Source organism: Strix aluco, chromosome 6 (assembly GCF_031877795.1).
Source record: "Strix aluco isolate bStrAlu1 chromosome 6, bStrAlu1.hap1, whole genome shotgun sequence".
In the NCBI taxonomy this organism is placed as follows: domain Eukaryota; kingdom Metazoa; phylum Chordata; class Aves; order Strigiformes; family Strigidae; genus Strix; species Strix aluco.
Window position 1 is genome coordinate 35,785,482 of NC_133936.1, and position 25,705 is coordinate 35,811,186.

The 25,705-nt window shown below is 39.3% G+C and overlaps 1 protein-coding gene across 1 annotated transcript in view; it reads left to right on the top strand.

Annotated features, from left to right (window-relative positions):
- The first annotated feature begins 838 nt into the window (after window positions 1-838).
- The window catches only part of COL5A2 (collagen type V alpha 2 chain), a 112,536-nt gene continuing 87,669 nt past the window's right edge, over window positions 839-25,705 (top strand). Inside the window, exon 1 of the mRNA XM_074829634.1 lies at window positions 839-1,096. Coding sequence (XP_074685735.1) covers window positions 994-1,096 — 103 coding nt within the window. The 5' untranslated portion in view covers window positions 839-993. The remainder of the gene's footprint in view (window positions 1,097-25,705) is intronic.

Below are 25,705 nucleotides of genomic sequence, written 5' to 3' on the forward strand. Positions count from 1 at the left end.
AGATTTACTTAGTGTCCATGCTAGAATGCTAATTAAGGTGCATTGTTAAGGGCTAAATACTAGGCTGGGACTTAGGTAGATTTCCAGTTGTCAGGGAATAGAGGTGGAGAGCTTGGGAGAAAAGCAAGTAATTGGACAGTTTGGATTGTCATTCTGGTGTGAGAAGCGTAGAGCATCTTCCAGAGATTTGTGATAGTCTTCCCAACTGGTAGGGCAGTAAATACAGAGCACACTAAGCATTTGAGGAAAGATTTCTCAGAAAAGAATTCATTTGCGAAAGATTATTCCCTTTTGGGGGGAAAGGGAGTTATTTACAGGTTCCTGAAACAAGCTGCCTTGGTAGCTCTGTGGCCCCTCTCAAGGGACTGGAGTTGTGTTTGATAACGCAGCCACAGCAAGGCAGGGGACAGTTATCAGGGAAGAGGAGGAAATCCTCTTCTCGGCAAGCTGGAAGGGATCAAGTTCCTAATAAGGGAATCGGCCCCAAAGGGGGCTACACCCTCCATTCCCAGGAAGTGTGGGCTGGGTGTGCGAAAAGCAGCGCTTTCTCCTCCTGACAGCTTCTCACGGAACTACGCTTTGCTTGCTTAATAAATGGTCCTCACGCAGCACATGCACTGCACAGCAGCAAGGAAAATATCCTGCAAGTGTGCTCGTAAAGTTCAAGGAAGAGTGAAGCCAGCTCTGATTCGGTTATTTACCATCAATCAGACTGTTGCTTGGCAGGGAGTGGATGATTAGGAGCCTGAACGAGCTGAAAAGGGGCAGGAAGAGAAGTGGAGGCAGCATTCTTCCTATTTAAAGCTGCATCCCCTGAAAGGAGTGTTTGCAGACTGCGCTGGAGCTGGTGCTGAAAAAAAGGGCTCGCAGACTTTTGTCCTGGAACTGATGCTGAAAGGCGGAGAGACTCCCCAGCTGGCTTCATGGTGCTAAAATAACCTTGCGTTTCTGCACTTTTTGCTGCCCAGAAGGATACATGCCTAATATCTAGGCATGATGGCAATCTGGGTACAAACGAGAACTTTTTTCGTCCTTGCTGCTTTATTAGGGCGATTTGTAACCATAAAAGCACAAGAAGAGGAAGAATATGACGGTGGTGAGTTTCTCTCTCTCTCCCACTAAAAAAAATACAGCGATCCCCCACTCTTTATACCCTCTGGGATACAGGAGTAACGAGACTTTTGCTTTTATATACAGCGAAGGGGCAGCGAGGTTTGCGCTCGGGCGGCTGAGCAGAGGCGAGAGGGAAGCTCTCTGGAAGCCGGGCTTGGGCTTTGCGGGGTCGCTGCGGGTGCGGAGCGGGAGGCACGACCCAAGGCCAAGAGCAGCCGGGGAGCGCTGGGCTGAGCCCTGGGCCGGGCTGAGGGGCGAGCGGCTGGGCTGGGGGGCGAGCGGCTGGGCTGCCAGCCGAGCGGGAGAAGTAAACACTGAAGCCTTGCAGGGCGGAGTCGTCTACATCTGCTTTCCCACATTCTTTGTTTTAGAGAAGTACAGAAACGTGGATTTCCCCTGTATCCTTTTCTTCCTCTCCTCTTCTCCATCTGCCCCCCCCGCTGCCACCCAGCCGCTCGCTGCTGGAGCCCGGGGGCAGGCGGTGGTGGTCCCCTCCCGGCCCCGGCGCTGGCTTCGCGGGGCAGCGGCCCTTGGTAGCCAGCCCGGTGGGCTGGCGAGCTGCCTACCTGGCCCGCGTAACCTGATCTTGCTTCGGCTGCTTTATATTCGTTTTTACTTAATATAATTTCGATGCCTGAGAGAGCGAGCCCGGCGGTGGGAGGACGCGCGGTGCCTGTCGCCTCCCTCGCTCGGGGGATGCGGGGCTCGGGGGGGTCGGTTTCCTGGAATGGGGGAGCGCTGGTTGTGGGGCAGCCGGGAGCCCTTGTACCGAACAGACTTCCTAGGCTTCTTGCCTGTAACCCTGGCTTTTCAAATAGCGCCCAACAAAGGGACTAGTACGTTGCCCTACAATACCGTTTGCAATTATTTTATCACTCATTTTCAAGAGTTTAATTTTTCTTGTAATTGAACTTCTCTGCTAATACGCTGCGTTGCACAAGTGAGGAGGAGTCAAAGCCTGATGAATAAAACAGTGCAATAATTCTGAAACTTTTGTTCTACGAAGCAAAATGAGACTGTCCTGACTACGCACAGCTGTGTGAGAAGTCCCATAGAGGGGGCACTTCATATAATCTTGGGAGTATAATTCATGGATTTGCCATAAAGGGAGGCATATATTATCCATTTTTCAGTTACACGTAATAGCAAAGAAAACAGTTGTGAAAACATTGACTTCATTTTTTTGGTATCCATTTAGTAAAAATGATAGCTTTTTTTGCTGTTAAAAAAAAGGCAAATTTTATGTGAGACTTCTGTGGAGTTATTGTCATTCACTAGTTTGTTGCTATTATGGAAATTATGGGATGAGCCAGTAATGTAGCAACACCTGGGATGTACTTCCCATATGCTGATGGCTGAGGAAACTGAGAGGTACGTGGTAAGTAAGAGAGCAAAATCCATTGTAATAAATTAGTGACATCTGTTTGCACTTACTGACTTACTCATCTTCCTGTTTGAAAATGTAATAGCTTCTGCCTACCATACATACAAGGAGGCTCCTTCTCCAATGTTTATCATATTAGAAAAACCCTCAAAGCTATTTGAGTGTGTTGTAAGGGATGGGGCACAGTGAGGAAGAAAGGGGGGTACATCCTACAGATTGATCTGGTTTAATTGCATAAACAAGGGGTTTCAGGTTTTATTTAGTTCCTGATTGAAGCCCACAAATGCTGCAGAATGGGCAGGGTTTTACCCTTGGTTTGTCTGGGTTTTAGTACTTGTGCAGAGGTCTAACATCAGTGTACATTGTATTGTAGTGCTGGTGATTTTGTCTATACAGCTGTTTCGCTTCTCCCCATTCAGTTGGTCATATGTGTCATTTGAATATAGGTGCTATAGTAAACAAATATTGGAGGTATCTGGGGAAGTAAAGGAAGGTGCTTCAGGAAGCTTAGATTAGAAAAAACTACCAGACTTTCAGAAAGTATGTGAAATGGTGTTTTACCAGTCATTTTTTCAGGCCAGTCCTAGAAAAAATGAGAAGGATTAAATACAGGTTGTCAACCTCAACCACAGTGGAAGAAAGAAATAGCTTTTGCAGAATTATGTTACAGACTATCATGATAAGGGTGAGTGATATTGATAGCTAAGTTGAATAGAATAAAGCAGGTAAAATGGCTTAAAAATTAATGAAAGATCTGTAATACTTCTTCAAACATACTGCTTAACATTTTTTTTTTTTTTTTGGCACTTAACCACTGCTGTGCTTTTAAGTGATACCAGTTTCTGTATTCATTTTTTTCTTTTGGAACCTTTGCAGATTGATTTGTTTTGCTCAAAAACACTTGGCTGGTAGTGTTATATAGTATACACACTTAAAATGCACATAAAAACATGGAAAACAGATACTTTCAATCTTACAAAACAAAATTGGTCATCCTGAGAACAGCTGTTTTAAATGTGCCTATTTAAAAGTTATTTAGGAATAAAGTCAGGACTGCAAAATCCTGGTGAGACTGAAAGGTCCTGGTTTTAATTTCTGTGTAGGTGCCCAGATGAGTTCAGAAATGCAGGCCAAAAAGTGCCCAGGAGATGACTGAAATTACGTGCTGTTTAAGCACTGAATGCTTGGAAGCCCCAAAATTTTGGTGTAGGGATTTCCACACTGTATTATCTTTCCTCTTTCCTTAGGACTCAGGATAGAAGAAACTTCTAGCAGAAGCAGTGTATGCTTCTGGGATCCTTTCCCATCCACTTGTGAGTGTAAATGTGATTGCTTTATTCAAGGAAGTTATTTAAGAAAAGTAGAAACACACCTTCAGTGGAAGACTTCCCAGTCAACTTGAACCAGAGCTGAAATTGTGGGAATCACCTCCTTCAAGAGGATTTGTTTGCACAAATTCCACGTGGACATGGCAGTGATGGTCTTTTGCCACCATCTCCCATATTTCTCACTGCAATCCTCTGTTTGTCTTTAGGTTCTCATCAGTTTCTGCAACACACCCTTGTCTGTGAATTTTGTGGCAATTTATTCTTCCCCATCCCACTCTTGTGGTGTCAGCCCTAGTTCAGCTGAGATCAGTGTGAGCCCTGGTATTAATTTAAATCTAACTTGCCTTGTCTGACAGTGTGAGCAAACAAACCCAATTTGAATTCATGATCCTCTTTTGAGTTTTCAAGGTCTTACACTTTGTCTGGAAACCATGTAAAGGAGAAAGGAGAATGGACTGGCCTTAATGGAGACAGGAACAAATCAGCTGTTTGGGGGCTATTAAATATGTCCGTTACCCCCTCACTGATACTAGAGGCATTATCTTTAGGGAGAAAAGAGGTTAATATGTTGCACAATCTCCTCACTGGGGCAAGTGTTGGGAATGTGATGGCAAGGGAAAGTCCACTGTAGCTATGAGGAGGTAGAAGAATTATTAAGCATTCATGCCAGATGGTTTTAATGGGTCATTCATCTTTGTAAAGAGTCCTCAAAGCTCCTAAAGAGCATATGAAGGGGCAAAAAAAAAAAAAGCCTTGCTAATTCTCACAATTCTAGCAAGGATATTATGATATTTAGGATCACAGAATCATTTAGGTTGGAAAAGACCTTTAAGATCATTGAGTCCAACTGTTAACCTAGCACTGCCAAGTCTACCACTAAACCATGTCCCTAAGCACCACATCTACATGTCTTTTAAATACCTCCAGGGATGGCGACAGCCACTTCCCTGGGCAGCCTGTTCCAGTGCTTGACAACCCTCTTGGTGAAGAAATTTTTCCTAATATCCAATCTAAACTTTCCCAGTGCAACTTGAGACCATGTCCTCTTGTCTTATCACTTGTCACTTGGGAGAAGAGATCAACACCCACCTCACTATAGCCTCCTTTCAGGTACCTGTAGAGAGTGATAAGGTCTCCCCTGAGCCTCCTTTTCTCCAGGGTAAACAACTCCAGTTCCTTCAGCCGCTCCTCACAGGACTTGTGCTCCAGACATTTCACCAGCCTCGTTGCCCTTCTGGATGTGCTCCAGCACCTCAGTGTCTTTCCTGTAGTGAGGGGCTCGAAACTGAACACAGTATTTGAGGTGCAGCTTCACCAGTGCTGAGTACAGGGGGACAATCACTTCCCTAGTCCTACTGGCCACACTATTTCTGACACAAGCCAGGATGCTGTTGACCTTGGCCACCTGGGCACACTGCTGGCTTATACTCAACCAGCTGTCAACCAACACCCCCAGGTCCTTTTCCGCCAGGTAGCTTTCCAGCTGCTCTTTCCTGAGCCTGTAGCATTGTGTGGGGTGGTTGTGACCCAAGTGGAGGACCCGGCACTGAGCCTTGTTGAACCTTGTACAGTTGGCCTCAGGCTGTTGATCCAGCCTGTCCAGATCCCTCTGCAGAGCCTTCCTACCCTCAAGTGGATCAACACTCCTGCACGACTTGGTATCATCTGTAGACTTACTCAGGGCGCACTCGATCCCCTTGTCCAGAGCCCTGGGGAACACCACTTGTGACTGGCTGCCAACTGGATTTAACTCCATTCAGCACCACTTTGAGCCTGGCCATCCAGCCAGTTTTTTACCCAGCGAAGAATACACCCATCCAAGCCGTGAACAGCCAGTTCCTCCCTGTGAATGCTGTGGGAAACAGCGTCAAAGGCTTTGCTAAAGTCTAGGTAGACAACATCCACAGCCTTTCCCTCATCCGCTAAGCGAATCACCTTGACATAGAAGGAGATCAGGTTAGTCAAGCAGGAGCTGCCTTTCATAAACCCATGCTCGCTGGGCCTGATCACCTGTTTGTCCTGTATTTGATTCTTTTTCCCCAAAGTTCCAGATCCCAAGGTCATTCACTTATATGTGTACCTCTACTTAGGGAGAAAGCATGCATCTCTGTGTGCACGTGCCTAGGTATCTATGGGTCTAATCATAGCAAATAACTCGAAAATAGAAGTGATTATAGCTCTAAACAAGCAGAAAATGAGAATCCATTATTTAGAAAAAAAAGAAGTCACAGTTCTTTGGGGACTGACTCATGACTTCTGAATATTTGTGGTTGGCTTCCCTGCCTATAAAAGTGTGGGAAGGAGACTCTGCACAGAAATTTCCACAGGAAGAGTCCTCAAGAAGATTCCTCGTGCTCAGAAGCAAACTTTTACTCAGAATTATGGAACACATAAAATTGCGGGTCAGGTTAAGCTATCCCCATTAGCTTGTTCTTTTTAGAAAATACTTTGTGATTGAAGAATAATTGTGTGTTGTGGTGGTTAGTGCTGGCATTTTTTTTGCCACAATATTTACAAATATAGATTATTGCCATAGAAACTAAATGGTCACTTCATGCTCTCATTCACATTTTGGCATGCTCACACTTCATTTCTTTGTAAAGTCCTTTCATCTTTGCAATTTGTTTCAATATGATAACATTCTGTTGGGTTGATTTGTTCATGTAAGACATTGCAGGATTGGTCCCGTTTAACAGTAGCGTATATTAACATAAAAATAAGCCTTTTTTAATTTCTTAACTCTTTAACAGTTTTCAGAGAAAATAAATGTCCACCAAACCTCTCAATTTATTATAAATTTAGCTAGGAAACCCTGCATAGGAACAGCACTTGGTGTTTAAGTACTATTTACTATTTCTGTCTGGGTTAACTGGAAGTTATACGATTTTTCTGTGGTTAGAACTAGAATGGGTCAACTCCCCATGTTACTTGTTTTTTTGTGTTTTGTGAGAAAAGAAACAGATTCTTGTGTACGTGTGGGGAAGCAGAAACTCTGAAGGCAGACCTTCATGCAACACTGATCCTTTAAAAAAACTGAGCAGATGTTCATGGCCTGTGTACAACTATTTTTCCATATACAGAAAAAGGCAACGAACTCAGTGCCAAAAAATAATAGAGAAATAATAAAAAATAGTCGAAATTCCAGCTGGAGGCATGTGATCTATCCTTATATGTACACTGATTGTTCTACCCATGTTTGTCTTTGTGACCCAGCACATTTTTGTGTGTAAAGTCCTGATGATATAAATTTTTTTCTCAGAAATCCTTCTTAGAAAGAATAAAGTGCTAATCCAGTGGATTCTCAGTTGGGCCAGGAAAGAGAGACTGGGCTTGCACTTATTTTATAGGCAAAGGAACCTATTAATCTAATGTACAGGGCAAAACCAAGTATCATTTAGCGTAAAATGATTAAATTAATCATATTAACTTGGAATTTCAGTTTTTGACAAAGGCTTCTTGGAGTTTGAACTTCCAGAGCACGAGCAAAGTTTGTTGCACTCGCTGCCTGAAATCTCAAAGTGCAACAGACCCACTTTGTTAAACTGCCCTTCAAAAGCTCTGGTGAGGCTATCATGCAGAAGGTCAGGTGTAATTTAAACTGGAATGTCTTATGCATTAATTCAAAGCATAATGTGAAGGGAGTGAGGAAAATGTGTTTCTTTCAGTAGTATAAAATAAGTGTTCTTCCAATATTTAAGGAATCAGGTACTTTCAAGGTGAAGAAAGATGGCTTGTAAATCACCTAACACTTTGAGGATGAAAGGTACTTCAGAGGTCACATCATGTACTGTTTACATCTTTAATGTAATCAATACATTATGTGTGTACAAATTATACCTTTTCTCCACAGTTTTTGTCACAGATTATGTTCTATGATGTATGCTTTTCCTGATTTAAATTCTGAGGAATTTGAACTTAGTGCTGTTGCTGAACTACTGGAGAGGATAAAACAGTGATACTGTCTATAGGAAGTGGCACAATTTGTATAAATTCTTGTTTTAAACAGTGATACTGTCTAGAGGAAGTGGCACAATTTGTATAAATTCTTGTTTTAAACAGTGATACTGTCTAGAGGAAGTGGCATAGTTTGTTTGTATAAATTCTTGTTTTATAGGTTGATTTATGGTTATAAGAACCACAGCATGTAGGAAGCTTTGGATGCTCATAAGCCCTTGGTGCTGTGGTAATTAAAATATCCAAACTGTTACTTACAATTATCTTTTGCGAGTAAGCAACATACATTTTTCATAGCCTGCTGTGCTGTCTTTTATTCTTGTAGTGAGAAACAATTCCATTATTCTACTATCCCACCCGTGTTTGCTGCAGAAAGGTCATGTGTTATATAAGCATGAAGACTTAAGAGTGATTGTCAGAGGGCCAGTGGTAGGATACTCTCTGCACAGGGAACCTCTATTCAGCCAGACCCTGGGGATTCCGCTTTTATTAGCTGCTGAAGATAGGTCTTGTCTTTGGAGAGCTGGTCTACGGTTGTTCTTTGACTATGCTGCTGCCAGCTGAAACTTGATTGGAGTTTTGGAGAATTTGTATTTTTCTGCAGCTTTGTGTAAATAGTACAGTAGGGAGAATGATATAATGGAGTTGTTTTTATACTGAAAAACTTCCATGGTGTTTTGTGTCTTCACTAGTTTTCATTTATAGCCTTTGGACTATGTAACGGTAGCATGGGAGAACTAAAGAATTAATTTGAATCTCTGTGCCCCTGTTCTTTGGATAATGTGGCTGAATAGAAACACAAGCAGTGACTCTGATACTGCTGGCAGGAATTCAGAGTTTTGGACATGAACTCATTTAGAGTAGGAATAGAAGAGTAAACTGTCTGACTGAAGCCTGTTCCCTGCTGCGCAGTAGATGTCTGCCTGAGAAGGTCCATACAGTATCTTCTCCAAATACTCTTTGGTCATGAAACGCTTGCCAGCATCCTTCAGCAAGCCAACCATCTGAAGTGAAGCATTAAAGACACAATGACAGTGTAGTGCAGGAAGAGATTAAGGGAGGTAAAAGGTGTTATCATGAGCCTGTCCTAGCCCAGTTGCTCGAAGATTAATACTGCGTGTTAAAATGGTAATGAAAATACAGGCTAAAATCCGGGAAGAAACTGTTCCTTATTTAAGAACTGTTAGCTGTACATGGATAGCTGTATTACTACAGGTAACCTCAGAGGTTATGCTGAGGGTTTTGTTTAAAGCAGTCATCTCACTTCCAAAAGATATAGAGACCTTAATCACTTTCAAGTCTCCTGTCCTGTGAAATATCCCAGTAGGTCAAGATAAAATATTTAAGGAAAAAATTAAAGCAGAAGCAGTGAACAGAAGCTGCGTTTGCTTGATTGCCCGTTTTCCACTCAACTTTTCAAAAATATTTTCTTTACAGGGTTCTAACAAATCTTTTGATCTAATGAAAACATGATGTAATGTCACAGTGATTGCTATGCTATGACAATTATTTTTTGTCTTGTTTCCTGTCTATCTTAAAGTGTTTTTTTCCACTCAGCTGCAGTGCCTTAAGTTTTCCAAATTCCTCACATGTTCAGTGATTGGATAACAGCATCCCATGGCGCAGTGTTGAGATAAATAATTGAAATCTTACTGGCAAGAGGAGCTTCCTTTAGACTAGGATGTATGATTAGGTTTATTAGGCACAAGGATGGTTTAGCCAGCGCTATTTTATGGAAATCAAGTTACCCTGGATTATAAACACTCAGTTGACATGAATTATGAATTATAATTATCATTAACAAGTAATATGACCAATAAGCATTTTTTTTTTTAAAATAAAGTATGATCTATCTTTGGGTTTCTCTCTTAACATTAATGATGAGCCTCCTGGTAAGAAAGATACCATTGAGTAGCCAGGTCGTCTTACTCCTCTAAGACTCCTGAAGGTTTCCTGAAATTCCTCTTCCCATCAGAAAATGAGAATATACTTTAATGTCATTTATCTTTGCATGTGTCCCAGTCCCAATGGTAGTAACACTTTGCACAAGAAGTTACGGTCAAAAAAGGGGAGAGCATTCACTGTGGTAGCTGTGACCAGGCCCATAGAAACCTGCCAACTAAATCAACTAAAATGGAGATTAACCACTGAGGGCTCCAGCTAGCAAAGCATGTTGTGGTTCTGGGGTCTTCCTGGCTTAACTTTTTCTAACATCATGGCTGCTGATACTGATCTGGCTGAAGGTGTCTTTAGCTGTCGAGTATTATTTCTATCAAGGAAGGGTAATTTATTATAGTTCTGGAACATTCTGGAAATACATAGTTCTGAAGTTGCCCCACCAATAATTTTAAAAGGCTGTTACTTGATGGCTTTATGCTGTTTTGATGTAAAAGCATGTCACTGCCAGTAAAGCATTTGGTTCACTGTTTTATGAAATCTTGAAGTTAGTATCGGCTTGAACGTTGCTGTTGTGAGTGGCGGGAAAATTAAATGCAGGTACGTGATTAAGAGTAAGGTATCTTTATTGTGGATGAAATCTCAGGGTTTCACAGACAGTCTTCTGTAATCTAGATCAGGAAAGAATCAGGATGTTAATCAAATTCATAGATGATAATGAGGAATGAAATGCTTGCCATCTGTGCAAAAATACGGGTAAGAAATACAAATAAGAGAATTATCTTGGAAAAGTGTAGGCTGGAGTGATTATAACAGAGTTTGTGTTGTGCTCTCTGATCAGAGGGGGCTAAAACTAAGGATGCTCTTATTTGTCACATAGGATTTGGTAAAGAAAAATATAGTTCTCATGATGTGTTAGGCAGAAAAGCATGAGGAAAAGGATGAGAGGCTTTTGTTCATCCTTCAGTAATCAAGTCCAGTGTCAGCCTAAGTGGTAATTTATGGAGAATAAAGATGGTAAAATGGAAATTTAGGGGACCCAGACTTGAATAGGGCAGCTGTTCTGAGGACTGAATCTCTTATTCAAGACTTTTGCTGTGTGCACACCTGCCAGACTGAGTCATCCTCAGTGTGTCCAAAGCTCTGAGAAGGAAAGACGAAGGGAAGCAAGAGAGGCAGGAACTTGCAGAGAGGCATTGAGTGTGAGGTGGTACTCGTACCTCTCAAGGAGCCCGTGGTTCTCTGTGGCTGAGGCATTGCTGTCCTTCTTCAGGCCATGGAAGAGGGGTGGAGATAGTTTGCATTTTCCACTCCTTCAGAGGTGTAGACAGAAAGTAGTATCTCTTTTCCTCTGTATTAATTTTCCATTGAAGGAGTGGCTTCTTTTATTATAAAAAACCCCAAACCAATGCACCCTAATGCATGCATTGAAAAACTATTAGTTTCTAAAAGAAAAGGTAATCAGCTTCTTAGCTTCATGATGCAGTCAAAGAACCTCCAGTGTTGAAAGTGTATTTTCTTTAATTCATGCAGAACATGGAAGAGCTTTTCACATGCTATATATCAGCCTTGACAGTGCTTCTTTAGGCCTGTGAGGCATTAAAACAATGTTTTTGACAAAGGGCTTACAAGACAGAATTGTTGCATTAGCCATCCTGTATCTTATAAAACTGAACCTTTAAAAAATGCTTGAATTGTCTGAGTAGTGAAGGGGAATGCACATGTCAACAACTTTTGAAGACATAGTTAAGACTTTTATAGACCTAGTATTCAAATCATAGCACTTTGATGTTGTCATTATGGGCGGATCATACAAAAGACTCCCAGTTTTACATCTGAAATCTCATTTTGTTCATTAAAGGCTTTTTTTTTTTAGGAAGTTTTACTGAAAATACAAGATATTTCAAATTTCATGCACTAGAAAAAGAACACAATTCAGATTTTAATGTATTGCTCCATGTTTATTTTAAATATCTGTAATTTAGAACTCTTAAATCAGAAATGTTTTGGGCTGTAAAGCTACCAGTATATATGCTTAAATTTAGAAAAGAAATTCATGTGTGTTTGTAACTTGCTGCATGTTAAATTTTAGAGCAGTGTAATATATAGTGTGTTAGATATATGTGGTGTAATTTTTATATATATATATTTATATATAAAGTGTGATGTCTTAAGATATCAGACATTCCAACTGTATGGGAACTACATTGCAAGACAGACGCATCTTGCTGGTGAAACTAATGGAGGATGATTTCCAGATGTTTAAATGCTTGCTTTGGCAAGAGTCAGAAAATACTGGAACATGCATTGGCAATGAAGGAAGGGAAGAACCTGATGTAAGAGACATTAAGCCTGGCGACAAGAGAAGCAGAACATGGAAAATGGAGCCATGTGGGGAAGGAAGAGCCAACACGACAGCATGGCTGCTGTGACAGCACTGAATATTGGAATTATACTAATGACTGGCAGAGTGCCGGAAGCCTACTTCAAAAATTAGGACTGAGGTTAGACAAATTGTCCTTCACCTGTTTTTTTTTGTTTGTTTGTTTGTTTGTTTTTGTTTGTTTTTGTTTTGTTTTTTTGTTGAAACGTTTGCTGTGGTGATAGAAAATTTTAATCACAACCTGGATACTGAGTATCTTGGGCATGCTTTGATTTTATGTTGTTACTGTAAAGTGAAGGACCTTCCTATGAATTTGTGCAGTGCTGAGCACAAAGCATCCTTGATCTCAAATGAAGCCTCAGGGTACTACTGCAATATACATACTGAGTCAATGCGCTAATAATATATTTCTTGAATTGCATGGATTTTCATGTTGAATAGCTGACTAGTTTCAGAAGTGGAATCTGGCTCCTCAGCAAAGAAATCTCCAGACAGTAAATCACATAAACTGTTGTTTGCTGTTAAGGTTTGAGTAAGCACACCTCTCTGAGGGGTTGGCCATCCTTTTAATGTGCAGACCAAAGTTCTGCAGAGTTACCACACTATATCAAAACGTTCACACTTCTTGGGGTTTTTTTTAGTTTTTTGGGGGGGCAGAGTGGGATGATGGGGAGAGAAGAGTTAAGTCTTGATCTCTTCAGGCTGTGCATGTTTGCCCTTATGAAAAATGCCAGGGCCAACCAGTGTGAATTGCACTGCTATAATTTTTATTAGTAATATCTTTCTAATTATTTTAAAATTGAGGATGTGGAGTACTTATTTCTTCGAGTTGTGTGTGTGTGTTTTTTTTTTGTTTTTCCAGCTCTTCTCTGTTTCTTTGAGCCTTCCCTGGTTTCCTAGGAAACCTCTGCAGGATGGAATTTGTCTATTTTACAGGCACTGTGCAAGATAGACAGTTTATTTTGTTTGTGTTTGAATGTAATGAACACAGAAAGTAAATATTTGGTGATTTAAATCTCCCGTTCAGGAGAGTACTTTAGAATCTAACTTGAAGCAAATGAATAGCCTTAATCCTTGTAATGAGATGACTGGTACCTGGTTATGTCTTCCTAACTACCTTAATGAATGAAGACTTTAATTATTTCAGTTTTTTACTTGAAAGAGGGCAACAAACATCAGGATCTATTCATCTGCAGTTAGAATTTGGGAAGAATTAGGTAGCAGTGAGATACTTGTAATAAAAGAGTAGTTATCTTAGAAATCTTTTATCAATTATACTGAAAGAAATTAAGTGCACATAGAGATTATTTTCATATGAGCAGTGTTTTTTAAATCTATTATCAATGGAGTATTAGAGGCATGCAAACTTTTTGTAATCAACTACCATGCTGAATTTTGCTATCTTTCTGCCCAAATTCACATGATTTTGACTGATGATTGCCTCCAGTCATGAGTAAACATCAACCCACAAACACAGCCCAGTTTCTGGTTTCAGGGTGAACCAGGAGAATCTCAATGGCTTTGATTTGAGTTTGCTCTGTGCTCAAATCTGATGCAGAAAAGCTCATTGCAGGACCTTGGTGTCGAAGAACAAGCAATTAAGGCTTTTGGGGTTCTAAAGTTGATCTGTGAGCTTAGTATGATAGACAAACTCTTGGTAAATTTTACATGAAGCTACAAAATGTTTAGTCAAGGCTTAACTTTGGGGTAGAATCAAACATGTGTAAACCAGATAGTGACTTAACATTTGATGTGTGCAGCATCCGAATGTGTAGCTCTGACTGGGAGAATTTTCAGGAGCCCTAGTCTGGAGGGGTGGTACTAGGAAGCAACGTGACTGCGCCTGGAAAGGGGAGGCTCCTACAGTCGTGTTTTCTAACAGAACACAGCTGTGGTTTACTCTAAGTCCTATAAATGTCAGTTAGTGTTGACTCAATGCCATGAGAAGAAACCTTCTGGTGTGATAGTTCCCTACCCTTCTTTAGTGGGATAGGAATCACAACTGAGCAATTCAAGGCACACAATTTCAAAATGCCACACAAGAGGACAAGATCCTACTGTTTTTCTTCATGTCTGCATCAAATGTTCCTGCTTTCAAAGCCCCAATTGCTTCATTGGGACTACTTGGCGAGTAGAGTTCTCTTGAGAAAAGGAGTAAGGCATTCTGCTTTGTGCTGCCTTTTTTTTTTTTTTTTTCCTTTTAAGCCTGCTTATCCCATAGGTTAAATGTTTAAACTTCTGAAAAACACAAGTCTGAAAATATAGCTGAAAATACATCACTGCTTTTGAGATAAAGCTGGTCTGTGGCCTGAAAACCCATGAGTTGAAAGAATGCACTGTTGGATTGCATATTTTCCAGATTTGCTAGCCACCAACTGATACTCAAATTGGCTAGCAAGTAAGGAGTATATAGCTTCAGCAAATAGTTACTTCAGGGCTTTACTCTTGGAGAGAGCTGTGAGACACTGTACAGCAGTTATTATAATGAATTACAGAATAAGTATAGGCTGTCTTGAGCCCATGTTTAAAGGTCATTCTCCAGTTTGTCCTTTTGTTTCCACCCTCACAGAAGAAAAAAAGGTATGGTTTTAATGGATCCCTATTATTTCCCACTATAATCCAATAAAACTGAATCTGGTTAGGATTAATGGGGTGGTTCATCTTCTGACTTTAAACCATAGATTTGGGGCTGATTTAGCAAAAGGGTACACTTCTACTAAAACTAGTTTCCAGTGATTGTTTGTTAGAACTACCAGTTTATACTTCTGATCACAAAAAAATAGAAATCAGAATGACTTTTTCCTGAATTGGATTTTATTTCTTTATAATATGGCTACATTAACTCTCCATCTTACTCTTGCATGTGTATGTGTGCTTGCTCTCTCTTTTTTTCTTTTTTTTTTTTTTTAGAAAAATCTCTTCCCTTGTGGAGGCTGAAAGACTGAAATACCTCCTTGAAGTCTGCAAGATTTAGAATTTTCTAAGTCATTTGTTTATACAATGTAATGCAGTTCACAACAAAATGTAAATACTAGGACACTGATGCTCCTATGTTTGCAGATAGCATTGACTTATAACTGTTTATTAAACTGGCAGAGCTAGCTTTCAGACATTTTGTCATAGTCAAGCAAGACAAATAGCTAATTATTATGAGCCCTTTTGATATCTAACAAACTGTGAAGTTCGAGGCTAGAACTTGCTGAGGCCTGGTTCTCTTAGTACTTGTCTCAGTAGGTAGAAGGTGAATTTTTTTCCTGGGGTGGTGGTGGTTTTGTTGGGGTTTGGGTGGGTTTTTGTTTTGTTTTGTTTTTTCCTTTTCTTCCCCTGAAGTTATGTAGTATAAGATGGGGATTTGGCAAACGATTTTGGAGCTAATGCAGCAGAAGCTTCCCTTGTCCCTTAGTGTGTCCCATAAAAACAATGCTTCTAATACTGCTGGCCTTGCTCTGAGAAGACAACAACAAATGGTATCATACAACTGTGATTAAGTCATGTTTAATAAAATAAATTGCATGTGGTTCTGGCTGACAATAGCCTCTGTCGCACTGAAAAACTTAACTAATATCTTCAGTTTCCTTAGGAATAGCAAAGTCAATTTTTCAGGAATACAGATATTAAAAAGAGAAAGCAACTGCTGTGTAACCTGTAGGTCATTACAGATGGTATACATTATAGCAATTAATATTTTTTGTGCAATGCAGCACAGTCTCTTCAGGCATCTGAAACGTTTCAAGTCTTAATGAACTAAACATATCCTTTGTTCCTAAGGGTGATGAAAGCATGTGTTGCCCTTCATGTATAGCTCTGCTATACATTTTTGTAGCCCAGTAGTAGATTTGGGCCTGGGAGAACTTGGAGATTTAGCCATTAATGCTACTGATAGATGTTCTACCAAAGAACACAAAGTATTTCTTCAAAATGCCTTCTCTCTCTGTTGTAGCTTATGTCAGTTTTCTTTGGGTTGTTTTTTTTTTTTTTCCCATGCTGTAGGAAACATGTAGGAACCTGCTACCAGACAGCTCTGGTTTTGGAAATGGAATTGTCTTCATGCAAAGTGCCTGAAGGGCGATGTTTTTCTTTCAGTCCAAGTAGATGCATAATGAGTTCTCCAGCACCTGTGTTAGTACACTTACTGCTGTATTATGAAGAGTCTGACATGTTTGCAAAATTCAGGTTTTTGTAGCCTGTGAAATTTCTGGTTTATCATATGTGATTAAAGCTCAAGTCATATGTTGCACCAGTGCTTTAGACGGTATGTACTCAGAGAAACTCTGCAGAGAGAAAGGTCACTAATATGTATCCTAATGGGTACTGTTTGGTCCGGGCATGAATAGCCCTTATCTAGTAAGAAGGAAAGATTTGATGAAGCCTTGAACAGGTTGGTATATATGTTACTCGAGCTGCATAAGAATATTAAGAAGAACAGAACAGAGAGTAGAAAAAACTTAAACATATTACAACTCCCTTTGATCCAAACTGACTTTGCATTTTTGATTAGGGAGTGTTCTCTCTGAGTCATTGTACATTTGAATTCTCTATTTGTATAAAGTGAATAGTCCAGCAGTTACTTGAAATTAATCAGTTGTTGGTTGTGTAGGAAATTTTTCCTAACATGTTACTTACATTGATAAGAAATTAATATTAAAAAAGATAGTACCAGGACTTCAGGTGCTTGAGGTCTGATTCAGAGGGAATAAGTTTCAAAAGCAAGTTTTGGAGCCTATGTGAAGCATAGTCTAGCTCCTGTGCAATGCACCTCTTCTGTCGGTATTACAGACTCTTCAGATCTGTGCAACTTGGTGCTAAAATTTCAAGGCAGCAATAATGTTTTTGTTCTTCAAGCACTGATAAAGTTTTAAAACAGGAAATAGAAACTTGAAGAGAAATATTTCTCAAGATCTATTAAAGTGCCTCATTAATCATATTTTAATATTCCTTTATTATGTGGACTTTGAAATGGATTTTATTTCTGGATTATTTTGAAAGTATCATATTGCTACATCATAGTAAAATGTCATTCCTTTCCAAAACAGTCTACATACCAATGCTTTATGCCTAAGTTCTTCATGCATTAAGGATGTTGCACCGCTCATAGGTAGGAGAAGGGAAACAGAGTGATAAGACATCTATTTCCAGCTGTCTGCTGATTCTGGATATTCCCTTTGGTTACTGATGGGGAGCATGCAGTAGTGAAGGCTCTCCCTACAGATTTATTCACACAGTGACCACCTTCTGGATAAGGGTGCTTCACAGTGAGCTCTAGACACCTGATTTACATCAGGAATGTTAAATTGTATAGCTCAGTTGCAGGAGAATGTCTTGCAAAAGGCTGTTAAACATGTTCATATGCTGTCCTATTTGGAAGAAGATGGCTCTGTTACCAGAGAGATGATTTACATGGATGCTATTCTATTATTTCATTGTTTATTACCAGATGTGCATCTGGGATTTAATGTATTGCCCTTGAGATATCTGAAGAGTAATTATGTTCTGAATGAAGCAATCCCAGGTTTTGTACCTTACCTGCTGGCTCTTTTGCCTTGGTGCCTGATCACTGGGCTCCTCGGGGTGTATTCTTTTTGGAGAGAGCTTGCCAGTAATGATTGAGGCCTGTTTTCCATATTGACCTCAAACTACACATAATTACCTAAATCCAGCCAACCATACCAATGAGGGCCACATAGAAAATATATTTCATAGAGGGATTTTATAGACCTTACAGTGCAGTTAAGTTGAAATTACATAGCTATTTATGGGAAATGTATGGTTAGCTATGCCCTCTGCTGCACCTCCTCTCAAATCTACACCATGAAAGGAACACATCGTCTGTATCAGCACTGCTGTGAGGTTGACTATTTCCATATTTTGGCTGGAAACAATATTATTGAACAATAGGAATTCCTGTATGTAACTCTTTCATAATTTGGTATTTTTAGTTCAGTCAATCAAGGAATTCATTGCTCTGAATTTATAAGTATCTCCTGCCTGCTCCAGGCTCGATAATGAGCCTGTTACTCAGCCCTCAGTTAAGGGCAGGGCATTGGGAGACTTCAGAAGATGCAGTTTCACTTCAAAGTATTAGTAGGATGATGGAGGGAACTTCGCTCCGGCAATGTGACATTTACTTAGGGCAGTGGAGCTGGATTTGTACTTAGTTTGACTGGACAGTCGAGCTGCCGAGCTGCCCCCTTCTTAGTGTGAAAAACATGTTTTGGGCAGGGAATTCACTTTTATTTGACTAAGATGTTAAATTTCTTCATTTCACATGCCAGTTTTCCTTGCTCCGAGCAAGATGAACAGCAACCATTGTGTTCCTGCTCCTTCCTTGCACCCCACCTGGCCTCAGCAATGTCTCTGGTGGTCACCTTCCAGCACTCGTTCAAACTGGGACCTCCTGAATTCTTAACTTCTCATTTGCTCCAAAATTCTTTTCACTATAGGTGAATTACTTTGAGGGTAAAAAGGGAGAATTGGTTTATTTAATACATAGGAATTCCCATTTGTGAAACAAACAATTAGAAACCTGATGATTGATCGATGGTCCTAATTATGATAATGACTTGATTTCTATATTGCAAAAGTCGAATAAAAATGTCCATTTTTCTTGTTATCCTTGATAGATTAGCATGAAAGTAAACAAAGTGATTAATTTCAAATGAATGTTTCAAACAGTGGAAACTTATTCTCATAACTAAGCTGATTGTGAAGTTGAAACTCAACTATGTTTGATTCTTGTACAACCTAGCACTGAACTAGCAACCTTAGATATTTTACATGTAGTGGAAATATTTTTCATGCAGTAGGCATTGAAATAGCTTGAGGGAGAGACACCCATGCAGATTTTGTGTATAATTGAGATGATAAACGCTTTATTTGAATGCAATGTTAACAGGTTTATTTGCACAAGAAAAGTTTTGGTTGAGAAAATCAGGACTGAAACATGCCTTTTTGTCTTTTTTTTTTTTTTTTTTTTCTTTTTTAATGCAGCTCTCAAGAGGTTCACATGTTTTATTTATTTTTCCTCTGGTCTGGAGTATGTAATGTAAGTTCCAAGCTTGGGAATGGTCTTAGGAAAATTGCTTGGAAATCAAAATCCCTTTCACCTGAAGAGGTTGCGCCTGGAGTCAGTGCTGAGACCCAGGAGCAGTTACTGATCCAAGGGTGACATCAAGGCTGCCACTGTGTGTAGCGGGCCTGCTCTGTTCTTTTAGGCTGGTACCTTTAAACACTAAGTAGATCTTTGTTATTTCTGAAATCAGCACAGAACCAGTGAAATAAAGGCAATCCACCATTTATTTGCTTCAGCTTTCATGAAGGAGGCCTATCCCAGGCTCTAGGCAACCTGCCATCAATTATCCACACAATTCATAACAATAAAAGCAAAAAAGCAGCAAACCATACCCATGTTTGCCAGTTGCCTTAGCTGAGGGGAAATGAAATCATCCAGCCCCTTGCATTCCCTTAGGCCCTGCAACTCAGCCTCTATCAAACATTTGTTCCAGAAACAAGCTATGTCTCTGCTGGAGTTAAAAATGTACATGTTAATATATTCCAACAGATCGTGAAATTGCCTAGCTTAGAAAGCTGGCTGTGCTAAGCTCCTCTTCCATAGACTATAATTTCCTTTCTAAAGAGAGAAGAAGCATCTGGACCTACTCAGTCCCTGCGCAGTATTGCTTCTCCACGTCAGCAATCTGGAGCTCCAGTGCAACTGGCCGGGGTCAGCTGTGGACTGCCTGGAATCTTCTTATTAAACAAGCCCAGAGTTTTGGATCTGGACCAAACCCCCAGAACTGCACATGCTGGGACATTTGAAAAGTCCTGTTTCTAAACCAGAACTCAGTTGCAAAAGGTCATTGATGCACGCTGCAGATTTTTCCCTGTGTGCTCTGAGTCTCAGACCTCAAGTGCAAAACATTCTCCTAGAATAGCTAGGATTAAAACCCAGTTAATGGAGGGGGTCTGCTTTCATGCATCTATGCAATGGACAACGGAATAGGCTACATTTAACCTTTTGAGATCAGGATATAACTGGCAGTTTAGGATTAGCTCAGTTTACTTAGAAAAATTGCTTTAAAACTTATGTTATCAGCCACTGTCCTTTGGTAGAAATTTTGCAGTAAATAAACTTCTGTCAAAGGCCATATTTGAAGTGTGATAATACAAAATTATAATGTAATTGGGATGGTTGGTAGGTTATTAATTTAGGGGGGAGAATGGTGTTATACCCCATTCCAGTCATGGTTCTGTCTCCCTGGTTCTTTCTGGACTACTATTCTTCTGACTTTGCTAGGAGAAAATACAGTAACGTTATTCTTGGCACCAGATTAACATGAGGATTGTTGGCTACTGACATGCTAGGGTAGATGGAGATATAAAAATGGGACTCTCGGTGCACATTAATCAGGGAGATTGGAACAAGATGCTTCCAGTGGAGAGGAGTTGTCTCCTGACCTTATTGCCTTAAAAAAAACCCCAACCCTGAAACCCCACACTAAAAACCCAACACCCCCACCCCTCCGTCCCCTGAACAAAACCCAACACCAAACTGTTTTTTCTGATTTTCTAGATGCTGTGTTTGAAGCCAACTCCCACCCAGCACTTTTGTGAAAGTGTTAGTTGAGCAGTAGTGAAACTGGTCACATCTGTAGTGAATCCTTTGGGGTAATTTTTCAACACTGAATAATTCTGCAGTATATTTTTCCCTTGATTGCGATGTCACACTCGGGTAACTAATGCATAAAAAAAAAAAAGCACTGTCAAGTCAGATAATTTGACTGATTGTCATGACATTTCTATTTGGAAGAGGCAGATCTTGGAAGAGATCTTCATCTGGTGTAAATTACAGTGGTTCCATTACTTCAGTAGAATAACTTAGGCAAGCCAAAGATCTGCAACATTATCCAGAGACCAGGTGTGCCACATGGTTTTTCTCCCCATTGTCTGTAAAATCATAATGTATGTATTAATGATGGGAGGATTTCTAGTGTGATGGTGATCTGTTCGTTGTGGTGTGTCTAGCTAATGATAATCATAGTCAGCAATCATGCTATGAAAATATTATTCTTACTAATGCTTACCTTACATATAAAGCACATCCATAAATTTGTGAATATTCCCTAACCCCCAGGCTGTAATTTGGGGATAGGAGAAACTCCCATAATGCACACACTTTTAAACTGGAAAAACAACAAATGGAAATGTAACAACTCGTTTGCTACTTTTTGGGCCCTCATCCAACATAGCCTGAAATGCCTGAATTAAGGCTTGGATTAGGGCCCCGTTCAGTTGTTGGGATGTTGTTACTGAGCTCTTTCGCAGTTCCTTATGTCCAAATGGAGAATGTGAAAGAGACCTTTTCTCTGCTCCTGGGTGAGAAGCTGGGCCAGTTTTGACCTCATATGGTCCACCCATATGAGTGGTCAGTTGATGCAGTTTCAGCTATCTGTTAATGTTATGCATGCAGATGGCTGGGTTTAGAGCCCTATGAAGCTTGTGTCAGAGATAAAGACTACGGGCAATGAAACAGGCAGTTTTCAGTGTATTAATTCCCAATCTGTAGCAGATTACTTAGTATTTCCACTGACACCTCTGTAAATTTTCTAAGAGGACCAGATCATTTTGCCTGATCCCTCAAGGAGCTGGGTAAGTCCTTGTTCCAAGTGTTGCTATAAAATAGATTCTGATTATATAAATAAAGTTAAAATTAGCCATAGGAGGCTGGTTTGTCTCCTGCTGACTGAAATATTTTATTATTTAAATAAAGCATTGGGATATCATCAAGCTTATGGTCCAGTAAAATGAATAAAATGAAGCAAATGATTTAAGTCCATGAACAACCATGTCGTTCTTTCCCATATTGTGTGTCAGGCTGAAAAGCAGCTGATAAGATTAACATCCAGATAAGCTAATTGTATTAATTTGAACTTCTTGAGATCATGTAATCTCCTGGAAGTATAGAAATTCCCTAATTGCCATGTGGCACTTCTTAAGAGAGTAGAATGGGGGAAACTATAAAGCACATCTGAAGGAATCTGTGTATGCATATATGGGACAAAAGTAAAAACTGTTTATTATATTGATGAATGAATATTAGGGTGTATCATTTAAAAAGAAAAACAAGACATTTGTGAATGTTGGCATTTTCCCAACTTTTAGGGGAACATTTAGGAATAATTCGTGCTTTAAAAATTCTTTCTCTTGTGGTCAAATTGCTGTATTTTCAAACAAGAGGCAAAAAATATTATAAAATGAATTCAACTTGTTTTGAAAAATTAAGCTTTTCACTTCAGTGAACTTTATTTACTAGAAAAAAGTGTACTTAGATATTAGGCTTTTTACCACTGGGAAATTTCTTAACTGGTTTCCATGTCTAAGTATTCCTCAAAGCATTGAGATAAACAACCCCCAACTCTGCCACAAACTGTAACTGCTGTCCCCCAAAGCCAGGAAGATCATTGTCTTTCCTAGAGCACTACCGTGGATGTTTCCAGTATTGCTGTCTTGATTCGAAATTAATGTAGATGGGAGAAAATGGACACAGGGTCAAAGATTTCACAAACCAATGAAACTGAAGTGGGGGAAGAGTCAAGTCCCATGTTAGGAGGAGATATTTGTTTTGCTGGTTCCTTGCTTTTCAGGATCATGGGCCAGTAGTGAAGTGGGGGTGGTGTGTGTGTGTGAATAAAAAAAACGTAGGAAAAGGGAACTATACCTTTCTTTCAGCCTTGCTCTAAATCAGCATGCATTTCCATTAAAGTTTAGGGAGTTTTTGTTTTGTTTTTAAGATCTCAAATTTCTGTGCTATTTAGTGTTCTCTAGAATTGGCTAAGTAATGTGGTTGGATGTAAGTTATTGTTTAATACTATGTATTAGTTAATAATACACCTTGTGTTCCAGAAAACAAAATAACATAATGGAAATGTACATAAACAAAGTGAATTAATGGCATGACCTACTTTTGCAGTTAATGGATTATCACAATGAGATATGATTTTTTTTTCTCTAAATAATTCTCTTCAGTTTTTTTTTTTCTTTTTTCCCAGTTGATAAGTATAACTGAAAAAGGCCAGAGTAGTTTAGGAAAATGGAAGTACGAAGTATGACACTGACATCAGCTTTCTAAAATTCCATTCTGACAAGCATTTTCTTTAGTTGCATTAGATCTGGACACAAGTGCAATCAAAATATTTTGTAGCCAGTATGGAGAGGCAGGAAACGGTGTTAATCTTTGTGGTCTGTGGTGTTTATTTTTATAGCTATGGATTAAAGCAGTCTCATATAGTTGGTATGTTGAAGCTGAGAAGACATCTATTTGATAAGACTTAATAGCTTGGCATCACATCAGTTTCCTTCATGTATTACGCTGCTTTTTTTTCTTTTCCAGTGAACCAGATATCACACTATCAGTTACCTGAGGAAATGGGACTGTTGTACTGTGTTCATGAGTATCTCTTCTGTGGGTATAATGGTGACAAGTCCCTTTCAATTAAAAAAAACCCGCTGACTTTTACTTTCTGTATATTTATAAATGAATTCAAAGTACAAAATTTCATTTATTTGCTTATTTATTGTTATAGCTAATTAGGACATTCTTTGACTCCAGTACTAGAAGCATTAGAACTTGGGAGTTCTAAAGCTGCATGTAAGAAGTGTAGCTCTTCATTTAGAAACATTTCTGAATTTAGGTATGTCTGTCACTACAGTGTAAGAAAAAGACCACAGGTTCTGCTTGTATTGCTGGAGAGTCATGATAAATGCTTAATTAAAAAAAACAAAGTTTGTGCTTTCCCATTCTAAGTGATCTTCTTTGACTGTGATCAAGGCAGTGTAAGTAACTGTGTTTGCAGCAGATGATTCACTTTCTGTGACTATGCTGACAAAGCTTCAATGCAGAGAAATCACATTTTTCTTAGAGATATGGAGGGAACTAATGATAATCAGACAAAATTTTATAGAGTAGAATAAATAAGCAAAATTTACTATGTAGTGTTTAAAAGTAAAATCTGTTCAACAAGTGTGCATAGCAAGTCTAAAAACCCCCTGTGGAGTATGTGTGTAAGTATGAAAACAGTGGTTTCCACCTAGACTAAAACTTGTTGCTTTGAGGCAACAAGAAGCCATTTTTTTCAACTGAAACAAACATGCCGAAGGATGAAATGTCCTTGCAAAAGAATGCTTTGAAGAAAAGGCAAGGTACAAAAGTACAAAAACCGTGGGGACTGGACATCTTTATTTGGACTTGATAATGGCATTGCTAGTTCATGAGAAGAAATTAGACTGAAGTACTGCATTTTCTCAGCTGTTTTCTTCTGGCAGTCTCAGCTTTAGTTTATTGAACGTGACAAAATGTGACATGCAGTGAATTAGAGACTTTTGGCTGTGAAGAGCATGGATTGGTTACTTTATAGTAAAACTGAAAAAAAAACCCAGATACTTGTGGAGTGTCTCAGAAAAGAACTCATGGAATTTTTTTCTGGTGGATGAAAAGGGTAGGTAGTTGGGTGCGTTCTTTCAGTACTAGTGTTGTTAACGTTGCATGTGATGTAGCTGTGTTTGTAAGTAATAGATTTCTCACCTAAAAATCTCTAAAATGCTTTTAAAAATGCTTAGCAAAATGTACTCAGCAAATTTAACTTGCTGCCGTTCATTCTTGCAGTATAATTAATCTTTTTATAGTCTATTTCATTTATGTTATATTTTTTAATTTTTTAAATAGAAGTGACACAAATTCAGATTTTTGCAAGATATAAACTGGAACTAAAATGTGTCATTATAAAGCGGTCAGATGATGTAAACCTAAGATGTAAACTTGGTCTTCTGGTGATATTATTTGCAGTGCTCTTGCTTTGCTTTCCTCATCTTCAGTGGAGTTTCTGAGGCATATAGGAGTGCCCTCTATTGAGCTTGCTATCTTATATGGACTCATCTTACTTCAAAATCAGAGGAAAATAAGTCCAGTTCCCTCAGATGTTTTTAAGACATGGCCAGAGTCAGATGAAATACAGTTGCACCCTTGGCAAATTCTGGGAACAAATTTCTTTTCGTGGAACAGAACTGCATGACTTCTCACAATACATGATTAGGCAAGCAATGTTGAAATAATCATAGAATCATAGAATATCTTGAGTTGGAAGGGGACCCATATGGATTGTCGAGTCCAATTCCCATGTTAACGTGTTAATCTTAACACCAAATTCAGTATTGCTATTGATAAATGAGTAAACTGCAGTTTGACATTGAAAATGCTTTCCAAAAGCTATTAATTTATGCAAATTAGGTGTTAACTGGAATCTAGCTTAAAAAAGGAAAAAAAAAGAGGTGATTTTATCTTTCCAACTTAGTGCAGACTAAGGTCAAATTTCTGCAGTGACCTCTGGTTGGCCAGCTAAAAAAAAAAAAAGGAAGGAATGTACTTGGTGAGTAATTGTCCTCAAAGTATCTCAAGATGAATAGGCCTACTATTTCAGAGAGGTAAAGATTTCCGTGTTCTAAATTGGGAGACTTTTAGGCCTGAATTTGAAAGGAGCAATTTATTTGCCCTTTTTACTTCAGGTTGAGTGGTAGTTGTACATCATTTCATTAGAAAACAACAATAAAAGAAATCTTTCCAGCTGAACAACCAGAAACAAGGGACAACTTTCAAAT